The sequence below is a fragment of the Nannobrachium achirus genome (assembly GCF_963921795.1).
Source record: "Nannobrachium achirus genome assembly, chromosome: 22".
Lineage (NCBI taxonomy): Eukaryota > Metazoa > Chordata > Actinopteri > Myctophiformes > Myctophidae > Nannobrachium > Nannobrachium achirus.
In genome coordinates, this window is record NC_137829.1 from 23,676,278 (window position 1) to 23,690,163 (window position 13,886).

General features: G+C 38.6%; 2 protein-coding genes across 3 annotated transcripts in view; both read left to right on the forward strand.

The window, feature by feature from the left end:
• The window catches only part of ifih1 (interferon induced with helicase C domain 1), a 20,577-nt gene extending 14,603 nt beyond the window's left edge, over window positions 1-5,974 (forward strand). For both annotated transcript variants that reach the window (XM_080752566.1, XM_080752567.1), the window contains 10 exons: window positions 964-1,181; window positions 1,579-1,680; window positions 1,783-1,906; window positions 2,479-2,682; window positions 2,820-3,076; window positions 3,193-3,342; window positions 3,457-3,618; window positions 3,704-3,897; window positions 4,263-4,356; window positions 4,950-5,974. In XM_080752566.1, the coding sequence (XP_080608692.1) occupies window positions 964-1,181; window positions 1,579-1,680; window positions 1,783-1,906; window positions 2,479-2,682; window positions 2,820-3,076; window positions 3,193-3,342; window positions 3,457-3,618; window positions 3,704-3,897; window positions 4,263-4,356; window positions 4,950-5,147 (1,703 nt within the window). In that variant the 3' untranslated portion in view covers window positions 5,148-5,974. The remainder of the gene's footprint in view (window positions 1-963; window positions 1,182-1,578; window positions 1,681-1,782; window positions 1,907-2,478; window positions 2,683-2,819; window positions 3,077-3,192; window positions 3,343-3,456; window positions 3,619-3,703; window positions 3,898-4,262; window positions 4,357-4,949) is intronic.
• The window catches only part of fap (fibroblast activation protein, alpha), a gene marked incomplete at its 5' end in the record, with an annotated part of 22,965 nt that continues 14,938 nt past the window's right edge, over window positions 5,860-13,886 (forward strand). Inside the window, 10 exons of the mRNA XM_080752772.1 lie at window positions 5,860-5,937; window positions 7,334-7,418; window positions 7,967-8,062; window positions 10,210-10,304; window positions 10,870-10,944; window positions 11,161-11,213; window positions 11,321-11,393; window positions 11,712-11,832; window positions 11,913-12,067; window positions 13,715-13,812. Coding sequence (XP_080608898.1) covers window positions 5,860-5,937; window positions 7,334-7,418; window positions 7,967-8,062; window positions 10,210-10,304; window positions 10,870-10,944; window positions 11,161-11,213; window positions 11,321-11,393; window positions 11,712-11,832; window positions 11,913-12,067; window positions 13,715-13,812 — 929 coding nt within the window. The remainder of the gene's footprint in view (window positions 5,938-7,333; window positions 7,419-7,966; window positions 8,063-10,209; window positions 10,305-10,869; window positions 10,945-11,160; window positions 11,214-11,320; window positions 11,394-11,711; window positions 11,833-11,912; window positions 12,068-13,714; window positions 13,813-13,886) is intronic.

Consider the following 13,886-nt stretch of genomic DNA (forward strand, 5'->3'; position numbering starts at 1 on the left):
AATCAGGTAATACCATGGTTAAAATATATTATTTGAATCCCCTGTGGCCTGTCAAGAACATTATTCAGTGCCGTTAGTTGAAGCCTATCGGGCCTTTGCCAGAGGCATTGCCAGGTTTTGGAGTAGTAGACAAACAGGAGGACTCACAACATCTCCCCTGACAATAAATCTGACAGGCTCCTGTCAAACTCTTCCGGCTCTTCTGGTCGTTCTCGCTGGCACTCAACAGTCCGAGGTGGAATAGCCATCTCAGTGGAACATATGCTGTTTGTTGAAACGCCTGAGGGCTTTTTTTCCTCCTCTTTTTTTCCTATCTGCTAGCTTCCAGACCACATGTCTGTTCAAGCCATCAGTGTACGTCTGATCATATTCACATGAGAGCCTCGATCACTGCATCACACGGACGCATTCCAAACCCAACATTCTCCCTCTCTGGGGATGCATTTGTACCATTCTGGTTAAAGTCGCAGTCACAAATTTGTACACTTCGTCACCTTGCGCTGCGTTGCGAAATCCACTCCGTTTCAGTTATTTTTGAAGGAACGGTCTCTGGTAAATGTGGTCGCGTGGCTTAAACTGCAGCGTTTAGTTCCTAGAAAATAGATGGTTTGTGTGGGAGAACCTCTCCGGCATAGGGATGCTGTAATTTGTGAGTGAAAATGAACCACCTCTATACTTAATTTAAAAACGTTAAAGACAAGAAAGGTTTTTTTTATGCAGGTAAATAAACTACCAGAGTGCCAGCTGTACATACAGTGCTATTCTTAACTACTGTATACTCTATATGTATACAGTAGTATACAGATGATGTAATCATCATAAATATCTTCATCCCTCTGTTCAGCTTTGATTTATAAAGCATCTTATACCATTTTTTTCCATCTATAATGTACGTGCCTGTCATGGTTTGTGGAAATAAAGTGGTGTTACCCCATCAGAGTGTAACATTTCTCTCTCCCGCAGATTTGACGTTGCTTGTGATAGATGAGTGCCACCACACTACCAAAGGTGAAGTCTACAACCACATAATGATGCGCTACCTGAAGCAGAAGCACAAGAATTCCAGGCTGAAGAAGGAGCAGAAGGAGCCCGTGCCCATCCCTCAGATCCTGGGTCTGACTGCTTCGCCAGGCGTTGGAGGGGCCACAAAGCTGCAGAAAGCTCAGGAGCACATTCTGCGTGTAAATGCGCCTCGCCACGACAAGCATCCCCAATCCCATCCCTTCATTTGAAGCCATTCGAATGGTTCGCTTCTGAAGCTCTGCCACGCCCTCCTTGCCTTATTCGTTTAGCACCCTGATTGACCTTTGCCAAAGCTGTTTCCAATGTTCCACATGGCCCCTCTGCACACCGGGCAGCCATAAAGCTTACTATGCCTGTCATACTCTTTTACCACAAAGGGAAAAATTGAAAACAGCCTTTTGGTTCCAACTCTCAGCCTGACACAATGAAGTAGTGTACAAATAGCGATTTCTCCCCAATAGAAATGTGTTTTAAAAATGTTGTTGAGATGCACGTGTTTTGGATTTTTATTTTGATTCTGTATTGGATGCACCACTTTTGTCTCTCTTTTGGTAGATTTGTGCAAACTTGGATGCCTGTAAAATCATGACATGGACGAATGCAGAGAACGCAAAGAAACCATTTAAGAAGATTTCAACTGTGGAAGAGAGAAAACAGGTACACTCATTTACAGTAACTGTTACACGATTATCATCAAGGAGCTTTTCTACTCTGATACCAATTACAATGTTGACTTTGTTTTGTTTTTGTTGTGTTCAGGATCCTTTTGGGGATGTAATCAAAAGAATGATGAATGCCATTCACACACATGCAGAACTGCAGCCTACCTGTGACCTCGGCTCTCAGATGTATGAGCAGTGGGTGGTCCAAAAAGAACAAAATGGTAAGCAGCAACTTGGAACATGCGAGTTTCAGCGCCGTATTACAGCTGGGATTAGTTTAGATTAGCCTCACATCTTGTTTCCAGCCGCCACAGCGTGGCTTGTGTTGTTTTGAAATAGTGAGTCTGAGTGTGTGGTGTTTATGTCTGGAGAGATTTTGTCACAAAACCGTACAGGTGTATAATGAAGGCCAAGTTTGAAGACGAGTGTGGTCCGAGCAAGGACACCATAAGTAGGGGTCAACAGATACTAGATAGTTGATACAGTTAGTTTCCATTAGCACATACTTAATATATGTATAATCAATACTAACATACAGTAGGTTAAAAGTTGATCATGCAACCATGGATTGTTAAGCAATATGAATACCTTTGGCACAGTTCACCTGTTTCACCAAATTAATTTCCCTCGTGTCATGTATTCTATTGAACCATACACTACACACAGAGTTCATGTTGTGGCTGGTGTGATCCCGTCGCAGGATGGTCTGTATAGTAGTGTAATCAACATGAATTTGGCATAGTGTGATCTGGAATGAATGTTTTTGTGTAAAATAATCTTTCTTTTTTTACAGCCGCAAAAGAAGAAGATCAGAAAGTGCGTGTTTGTGCTGACCATCTTCGGCACTACAACGAGGGCCTTCTACTGCGCAACACCATACGCATGTGTGATGCGGTCAGTTTCCTGAACAAATATCAGGAGGAGGAGATGAAGAGAAAAGTGGCCCCAGTGATCCACATCACAGACACTGAGAGATTCCTCTTTAATTTATTCAAAGGTACTGGCCCCTAATATTGCCCCTAATCCCGATAGATATTTCTATACCAGTGAGATATACCAATAAAATAGTTATGTTGGTTGTTCTCAACACGGTAACATGGGGAATTTAAACTTGTATCTTAATACGTTTTGCAGAGAACAAGGAGGAGCTGCAGGAGCTGGCAAAGATTCCAGCTAATGAGAATAAAAGCCTGTCAGATCTGAGAAGCCGAATTTTGCACGAGTTTACCAGCAGAGAGAAGGCCAGAGGGATCATTTTCACCAAGACACGTCGCAGTGCCATTGCTTTAAGTCAGTGGGTTCAGGAAAACCCCAAATTTGAGGAGGTTGAAGTCAAAGCCCGCTATGTCATCGGAGGAGGGGACCAGAGTGTTGTTAAACCAATGACTTCTGTGAGTGTGTCTCTGTGAAAGCCACTTTGATTAAACATTCCAGTTGTGTCTTGTGCCATGTTGTCCAACATGCTTAATTGTATGGCGCTTCTCTCCTCAATGTTTGTTTTAATTAGGCAGAGCAAAAGGATGTTTTGAACCAATTCGGGAATGGGGAAATCAACTTGTTGATTGCTACCACAGTGGCAGAGGAAGGCTTGGACATTCCACAGTGCAACTTTGTGATCAGATATGGCCTTGTGACCAATGAAATAGCTATGATTCAGGTATGTTGTGGTTCAACAGGTGGCTTATCTAAACATACTTGTCCAATATATAGTAAACTGTATTAAAATATTGCACAATTCTCTTACCATTTACAATGTCATTAACTTTTGTAGGCACAAGGTCGAGCAAGAGCGGAGGACAGCAGTTATACTGTGGTTGAGGTGGAGGGCTCTGGGGTTGCTGAAAAGGAGTGTGTCAATGAGTATCGTGAGAAAATGATGTTAAAAGCCATTGACAAAATCAAGAACTTGAATCAAATAGAGTATGACAAACAGGTATGTTCTTCTGTCGGTTATGCTTTCATCATCTCAATTATTTCAAAGTTAAAAGGGATTTTAATATTTTTGTTTCTTTCATTAGATCATGACCTTTCAGATTCAGGCTATAATGGAGAAAACACTGCGAGCTCAGACAAAGACAAAGAAGCAAATGAAGAAGGAGAGTCCATCTAAAGTAGCATTTAGTTGCAGAGGCTGCAACAAACATGTCTGCACTGGAGAAGACATCCAGATCATTGAGAACATGCATCATGTCAATGTTACGCCACAGTTTCTGTAAGAATTGCAATTCTCAGCTGATATTTCTGTCTATGTTGTCCTTGAACCCTAGTCTGGGGGGAACATTCTGTGAGCTCGGTAGATAAGCTATTTTCAGGAAGATGTTTAGTGTGTGTGTGTGTGTGTGTGTGTGTGTGTGTGTGTGTGTGTGTGTGTGTGTCACACAGTGTGACGCGTTGTTAGCATTTGGTAACAGGCCTGTCACCAAACGCGTTATCATGGTAACCATCATGTGTGTGTATCATGTCGGTATCATGTAAGTATCATGTCAGTATCAGGGTCCAGTCCAGTTTAATGTAACAGCAATGACAGTGAGAGCAATCACCAAATCAAATGACATAATAACAATTGTTTTTTTACAGTGAACTTTTCATTCAAAGAGAAAACACAACCCTTCAAGAGCGGTGTCTGGACTATGAAACCAATGGATTCATAGCATGCAAGGACTGTGGACAGGTAACTAGCTACTATGATTTATTTTTATTTGTAAATATATATATATATATATATATATATATATATATATATATATATATATACACAGTATATATATATATATATATATATATATATATATATATATATATATATATATATATATATATACAGTATATAAAGAAAATGAAATTGTATGACTTGCACTGGGAAACCACAGAGTGTCTTCTTGACTTCCAGTTTGGTCAAAACTTGGGGAAAAGTATATGTATTCAAAATTATACATTCACTAATATCACAAGATTGCAATCACTGCAAGATATTAGATATAGATTGTGTTATTTGAGGCTACTGCTTCCATTTAATGTTCGGCACAATTAAAATTAAGTAACATAAACATCAGTTCATATTTGTGTATGATAAGTTAGGAAAGCAAAGCATAATGCTTATATACAAGATCCTTTTTTTTAAAACTCATATAACATTGAATGACAGACAGATAGAACTCAGGGTATTGAACTAGCACCTGCCAGCTGTTTAGGAGTGGTCTGCTTACTGTATTAGCAAATTGATGGTTCCACTCCCATTGACTAACCTCACATCTTATGTTGCAGAGGTGGGGGTCAATGGCGCTGTACCGTGGGCTTGAGTGTCCGAGTCTCCATGTCAAGAACTTTGTGGTGACATTGAATGGCAAGAAGAACAGCAAATGTACCAAGTGGAGTGAACTTGCCATCCAGTTACCTGCCTTCGACTACATTGCACATGCCGGCCAAATGGTGCAAAGCTCAGAGGATGAAGCAACAGAGTAGAATAGAAGGATTATAGATGGTTTGCCAGAGGTTCAGTTAACAGTATGTAGCACTGCACACTGGAGATCAATTCAATTCAATTCAAAGGAGCTTTGCTGGCATGAGAAAACCATTGTATAGATCACTAATGCTGAATCAGAAGGCTGTGACTTATACAGTATGTACGCTGCAAAATCCTGAGTGTTAATTTAACTGTAAAAATGTACACTTTGCCATTTATTCTGTAGGTTTGAAGTGCATTACTCAAATATTCTCAAAGACGAGTGTGTATTTGTCACTCTTACAAGTACACAACAGTGAAATATTGGTGTAGCACGCTCTGCAGACTTTGCTTTTAACAACAACAATAGAAATATATAACAGCAAGATAATACTGGATTTTATACACGCACACACATAAATACGCTACTATCAAATAGTACAGGTTAAAAAAGTCCTCAATTGGGAGTGTACCGAATATGATATATGGAATTATAAAGACAATAATCCTTTGTTGTGAGCAAAACGTGCACTGTTTACAGATAGAATGCGTTTGACCTGGAGTTTATTTTATTTTATTGTACTGTATGCCTTTGAAACCTGTCTCTTTACAACTCAACAGTTGTCAACAAAAGGATTGTGTCAAATGCTACGTGCTGATTTAATGAATAACAATGATCAGGAAATGCACTATTAAGAATAAAGCTACCCATCAAAATGACTGTGATCATAAATGACATCTCACTACTCCCCTGTGTCATCTGATGAGAGGAGTGCTACCTCTGAGCCTACTGTTCGCCAGAGTGCACCTGTCAGCATGCTGACAAACGGCTGCTGGTAACTTTCCATTAAAAGCATTAAAGCAATATTGTATTTGGGAATTGATCGTGATTTATTATATTTTTTCCAACATGTGTTGGGCACCTGTCAGGATTCATTAGCAGTATGATAATTATTGTATGTTTAATTTGAGGTGGCTTATGTGCATAGCTTTTTTCACACTCTTTACAGTCCATGGTACACATAGTCACTGACCCTGATCATTTGGGCCACTATAGGCTAATTGTTATAACATTACATTATACCACTTATGGATTTTTACCACATGCAGCTACATTGTAACGTTTAGACAAATTATCCAACTGTATTGGTGAACTTTGATTGATTGATTGATTGAAGACTTTATTAGAAGTTTGCATAGGAAAAGGTACAGTTTCATGACGGTACAGTTCACTGGTACAAGGTCTACTAAAAGGAGATCCATGAAAAGACTAAGCTTATTTCCACAGGAAACCATTAAAGTATCTCATATAACATTGAATGACAGACGAATAGAACACATATGCAGTAGATATGTAAAGAAAAGAAAAACTTATCTCCACTGCCTCTGCTAATCTAATGTCTACAATTTAAAAATGAATAAAAGCCTAGGCTATTAAAAAGAAAAGAAAAAAAAAGAATGCTGAAAATGTGCCAAATGACATAGCCTATAAAATATTTAACAGCTACATATTTGACCACCACTGCAGATACAATGCAGTGGAATTCCTCTGCATATTATGTTGGGACTTTACTGTAGGTTGCCAGTGGGGAAAGCCACTTCCCTGGAAAGTTGTGCTCTGAGGAGGCATCTCTGACTAAAAAAAAAGAAAAGAAAAAAAAAGTTGACTGACGAATGAAGAATTTCGGTTCCTTTCGAATGCATCTTGCAATCATGTCGTGACTCATGATGAGAAGTCTGTTCAACTTTAAGTCGGAGTTCAGTTTGATCCAGACTGCACGTTGTCTTGCTCTTAAGTTGGCATGATTTAGTTATGATATAAAAGTGTGTAAATTAGGCTGTTTACTCAAGATTTCAACTTCAACTACGCGTCAACGATCCTAAAGGATTTTAAAAAGACCTTCACATCCAGTCGACGTTGAATGTCGGTCACTCCATAAGACTCATGGTCAGTAATCAAACTAACCGTCCGAAATGTGTTAAAAGTTTGAATGTAAATTTACTTTAAAACCACAATTAAGTTATTTTCAATGGGGGAGAAAGAAAAGGAAACTTACCTCGCAATGCCTATGAAATTTGGAAAGGAAACTTTAATTTATAGCCTAATAGGCTATACTGCATGTGTGTGTGCTGGTCCGGTCTATTCTCTTATTGTATGATTGTATGTGTATACTAGGCTATTATGTGTCCCTCTCACCTTTCACAGGGCTGCGGCAAGGTGCTCTGGGGGGTGGTCGGGGTGGCTGTCGTCATCACATTAATATCTGTCCCAATAGCAGTTCATCTAAACAGTAAGTTGGACAGTAATTAGCCTATTAGGCAACTGTGGAAATGTAATATTCGCACTTTTAATAGCACATCATACTGTTGTCTTATTTTGGATGGAGTTGGATTACTCAGCTAAATATGCTATTTTCCTGCACAATTAAGTTGCTTTATTGACTTTGTAAGTTAGTTAACTAACTTTTTCGCTTGTCTAATTGTCTTTATAGCTAGGCCTACTAATCTTTTACCAATAGCTAACCTACTATTAGAAAGTAGAAATAAAGAAGTTGTTCCTTAGTCGCCACATAGCCTATATTTTGAATATTTGAATCTAGATGTATGACAAATGACAAGCATGTCAGTATCCTATATTGTAATAAACTTCATTATTCAAGTGGCGCCACCATGCGATTATATGGGGGACATACATATTATCTCTCTAAATTTGAAAGGATTATAAAATTATATGATATAACAATAAAGATGCTGGGTAGCCTATCTACCAACTATGAAAGAAAGAAAGATAGGTGGTATGAAGTAAAGCAACAAACGCCTGCATACATTTATTTTTCAGGAGCTGGTGCAGCTGGAGACAAAAGGTCTTACAACCTTACAGATTATTTCAACTACACCATTAGGTGGAGAGCCTACAACTTGCGATGGATATCAGGTAACTTTTTCAGTCAAATCAATTCTCTGTCTAGAGGTTCTCAAACTTGTTCTAAATTAATAGCCTATACTATAGGCTATTATGTATTTGACCACAGACCCCCATCTAGAAATATGCTGTGCCAGTGATGCCCAGACACGATTTATGTATCAAACATGCTTCAAGAAAGATTTAAAGAGGGAGGTTTTCGAAAATTGCTGCTCTACAAGCTCACTAGTAGATCAGTGTTTCTCAACCTTTTTTGAGACAGTGCCCCTAATATCCAGGTCCCTTACCCCCCACACTCAATTAAAATGAAGAATTAATTTTTATTGTGTATTGTGTTGCTTATAGAGTCTAATTTAGAAAACATCTTGTTGATTTCCAAATGTGTACATTAAACTTGACTAATATGTGATTATTATCATATTATTAGCCAATTACCCAGGGAGAACTTGTTTTGATTATAAGTAAAATTGTATGGATGTCAGGCTCACATCTGTCCTCTCAAAGCACTGACAGGACTGTCATGGCCCTGTCACAGGTCCTGTCATGTTACCATGGTAACCTGTCACAGGGATGTCATACCCTGTCACAGAGCTTTCAGGCTGAGACAGGGCCTGATCATCCCTGTGACGGGGCTGTGACAGGTATCATGGTCAATATCATATCAGTATTATGGTCAGTATCATGGTCAGTATTACAGTATGTCAGTATCATGGTTAGTATCATGTCAGTATCATATCAGTATTATGGTCAGCAGGCCTCGAATTTCGTCTTTTTTGGGGCAAGGCCATGCACTTGGCCTTTGGTTTTGTCAATTCTTTGATGGCACAAAGGCCAAATGCTAGGGCAGGAAGGCCATCAAATAAAATAAGGTTTCGTCCATTGAAATAATTAATTGAATTTGAGGTTTACACTTTACTTACTGCATTGGTTTAATATTAGTTCAATATCACTAAACCTTTTTTTCCCTTTTTTTCCTATTTTGAAAAACATTTTTGAATATTTCAAATAGCTGATCTCACAACATGCCGATGTACAGGGGTCATCACCATGTCAGCTTGTGATGGACATTTTGATAAATATTTTATTTTTGTCACAGACATTTTACAAAAAAAACATATATCATTTTTGGCTAAATGGTTGAAATTTCGGTTCCTTAGTTTATTTATTTTTCCCAGTTCTCTGTCTGCTGGAAATGTCTTGTCAAATGATGTGTGGTTTGTCCGCAAGTTCTCTTTCTTCAACATCTTGCTGATGAGACAAATACTTGACAGAGCTCCATCCATAAGTGGTGTGATGTAGGTGTGATGTAAGGTATACCAGTGGAACAAGTATAAGCAAACATTACTTCTATCTCTCTGTCTTGTCTTGTCTTGCATTGCATCCTCACCTCATGCAATCATGTAGCCAACACGAGATATTAATCATCCTGACACTTTACCAGTCCCCAAGATAATTCAAACAAATGCTTTATTATTATTATTATTATTATTATTGAATATTTTGGATAGATTATGTACACATGATAACCAAAATACTAAATGTGCCACGGACATGGACAAGTCTGTGTTGATGTTGATGACCCCTGCCGATGTAGATCGGCTATTTGAAGTATTTTAAAATGTTTTCCAAAATATAAAAAAAGGCAAAGAAGTTTATAGGGATAAGGGGTACAGTCAGCTGGGCCATTGTGTCCTCAGGACATGCCATTTTTTTGAGGGGCAAACTGAGGGGCAACGACGGCCATGGCCTTCATGGCCTCCCTGAAATTCCTGCCCTGATGGTCAGTATCATGTCAGTATCATGGTCAACATCACGTCAGTATGACAATTATGATATTGTGAAGGAAAAAGGAATGTCCAGCACATGATAAACTGCTCTCCCAGTCTTTTTATTTGAACCAAAAGTGAACGTTTGGGCCAGGTAGGGCGTCATCAGGTTCTGACATGATGCTGACCATGATACTGTCACACAGTGCTTTGTGACAGGGCCTGATAGCCCTGTAACAGGGCCGTTATGGTAACCGCATGTTACCGTAACACTACAACATGTTACCATGACAGCCTGTGACAGGGCGTCAGGCCATATTAATCTGCTGTCTCCCTCCTGGGTGACAAACACCTGAACTTTGATGGTTTGACTACTGGTCTTTGTATCCACAGATAAAGAATACCTGCATAAAACGGGAGAAGGATCCTTAATCCATTACAATGTTGAAACAAAGGAGGAGTCCTTATTTTTGAGCAACACTACATTTGTAAGATATTTTTCAAATATAACCATTTCAGTCAGGAACACTCACGTCAAAGTAGATTTAACCATTTATTGCAACAAATGGAATACAGTTGAACTAGAGCATTAATGGCTCCGCTCTTGGGATGTTTGCTACATTTTGCTTAAGCAGCATGCTATAAAGCAAAATCAGGAAACACTAAGCAAAACCCCCCATGGCATAGGTACACAAGAGGGCCTAAGCAATACATACGGTAGATACATTTATAGATTGACTTGACTTGATAGGCAGACATGAAATCACAATAGTATTTGAGCCCAGACTCTGATCAAAAGGTGAAGCCTGGGGTGGAGGAGGCAACCTAAGCAGCAGCAGAAGTGTAGCAAGCATTAAGAGAAGCAGAGATTGAAGCCGCTCTGTTAAGAGCGCAAACTCTGGTTGGAGTGTAGAAATGCCTGACTGCTTTTGGTAATGGCCAGCAGAGTAGGAAATTACCAATCAGCACAGACGATTACATAAATGAACTAACGCTATGCTATAACTAAACTGCTTTTGTTAACAACTGATATTTTATGAATGTTTGCATTAGGACCAAGTGGATGCCACAGACTATATCCTTTCAGCTGATCATAAATACATCTGCTTTGAAAGCAACTACACAAAGGTGAGACTGGCCAAAAAGACACTGAACATATTCCAATATTTCTATTTTTACATTAGTGAATGTTTTCATATTGGATCAACTGTATACTGTATGTTATATTCATTCTGATAAAATATAAAAGAAAAATAACAGCTTGTAAAATTATTGCATACAACTTCAGCGGAAATGTCTCAAGCTTCAAATAATGAATTACAATATTTGGTGGCAATCTAACAGAAATGGAGACATTCGTACACAGCATCTTACACCATCTATGATCTGGAACGTTCGTAAGTAGGCTTTTAAAAGCATTCACTCTCTAATAAGATGATAATCTTGTTTAGTAGGCTATTGTGGATATAGGAATGATACATTTCCAATGTATTTTATATCCTAGAACCTTTGTTACACCTTTGAACATTCCAGAAGTTTTACAGTACTTTTCATGGGCATCAACAGGAAACAAATTTGTGAGTGAAAATCTTTTTAATCTCTTCAAATTAGACATATCTAGCCTTTCAATCAGTAACTAAACCATTACCAGTAGGGCTTTGATACTCTTTAGCACAGTGGTATGGAAACATTCAAATAGGTTACAATTCAACTCATAACATCACATCACAAGATGCAAAAGAATATCCCCTATAATCTGGTAATATACATACTGTACACTACTGTAGTTACAGTATACTGTACGGTAGCAAAGTGGAACTTTTATTTTTGATATATTATGTACATGTAACAATTATGAAACATTATTAATTCAGTAACTGGAATATCTTTTCTAGGCTTACATTTGGAATTTCAACATTTATTTGAAAACCAGCGTTACTGCTGAACCCATAGAACTGACCAACAATGGAAAACAAAATCAAATTCAAAATGGCGTCCCTGACTGGGTATATGAGGGTGAGTAACATCCTGTTTTAATGGTACGTGGAGGGGAACAATCCAAGTTTCTGAAAATGTCTTTCCTCAACCTATTTCAGAGGAGGTGTTCGCATCAAATGAGGCAATGTGGTGGTCAACAAACGGGAGGTTCTTGGCTTATGCAGAGTTCAATGATACAGACGTCCAGGCGGTGGAGTACACCTTGTATGGATCAGAGCAGTACCCTACAACCGTGGTTGTTCCATACCCAAAGGTGGTGTCACTTATTTTCTGTCAATCTCATCTATAGAATATTGTACGTACGTATATACTGTATGAGTCATTAGGAACATGAAATGAAATGCACACATTTGTCTAGTGACTCTAGTCACAACAACACTCATTTACAGTAAGGGCTACAGCAAACATGTGCGTGTGTGTGTGTGTGTGTGTGTGTGTGTGTGTGTGTGTGTGTGTGTGTGTGTGTGTGTGTGTGTGTGTTTTATATTTATGTATTATTAGTTCTTCACAGGATATCTTTTAACCACTTGACCCCTTGCATCCCTATTCCCTAGTATCATGGTCAGTATCATGGTCAGAATATAGCCATATGACAGGCTATGCATGACAGGTTGTTTGATTTCCAGACATTCTGTAAGTACGTTTTGAGGCTTTCATACAAAAGAACACTTCAAAAGCACTAGGAGACAACTTCTACTAATCTCAAACTCTTAAAGGAGTAGTTCACCCCCAAAATGACTTTTTTTCTATTTATTACTCATGCCATGGAGAGTAGAGTTCAATAATATTTTTTGGTTTTTGTCGCATTCCCAAGACAAAAATGTGATAACAATAAATTTACCCCCATTGATTCCGGATAGGGACCCGTTTCAAAACGGGTCCCCATCTGGAATCAATGGGGGTAAATTTACTCGAATCAAAATTTTGTCTTAGGAATGTGACAAAAACCAAAAAAATATTATTGAGCTCTACTCTCCATGGCATGAGTAATCAATAGAAAAAAATGTCATTTTGGGGGTGAACTACTCCTTTAAGTCCTGCTGTGAATTTTCAATGTTAACATAAACACTTAAAAACTACTAAGACACCTCATGTGAAGGACTGTGTCTTAACAGAGGGTAGCAGAGATTTTCCATGTTCAGGACCATTCATAGTTAAACCAAACGCTAGAGTTAAAAATACCAGTCCTCCTGACTGGTATTTGATGGAATCTCTGATCATAAGACTCTTGGTAGACCTACTATGAAGTGTTCTTTTGTATGTTAGTCTTCAGATAGTAAAGTTGAAATACTCCAGCATTTAAAGTGGCATTTATGTAACTTTCCTGTCCTACCCCTGATTTGTCTTTTAGTGCTTTTGAGTTGTTCTTTTGTAGTTTGGCTGGCAAAACTTAAGGTTTTCTTGCCTTTGGTTAAACTATGGATGGCCTAGGATTTTAACATGGAAACTCATGTCGAATAGTTTATTTCAGTGCTTTACCATAACATGAATAGACACTACAGTTTAGTTTACAAATACAGAGGTGGCCCTGAAAAGGCGTAGGCTGTAGGTTGAAAGGGAGTAAAACACTAGGCGATAAAAACCCTCCCCCTCTAGAACTGCAGCAGTTGTATTCCTGGTTCAAAGACAGGACAGAAGGTCAGGTGGAGTGCATTGTCTGGCACTGTGTCATGATGGCACTATGTTTAAGCTCCATAATGAGCACCTGGAGCTGAACTGGAAAGATCCATGACAGGTTGAAATAGAGTAAAACACCAGGCAGTGCTCTACCCTAATAATATTTGGGCAATCATAGCATTTCTTTATATAGGTTATTTTGGCTTGATACTCTGTATTACTTAAATATGTTGTTTTTGATTAAATAATTACAATCAATGAAAATGTACTATGTGTGATCTAGGCTGGATCAACTATTCCTACGGTGAAACTCTTGGTCGTTGATACAACAAATCCGTCACAACGCACGCAGGTGTTTGCACCAAAGTCCATTACTGCTGGGTCTGTACATTGTTTTATTTTTGTTATCATCTACTTACATTATACTCCAGTGAACACAAAAAGATATATCACAG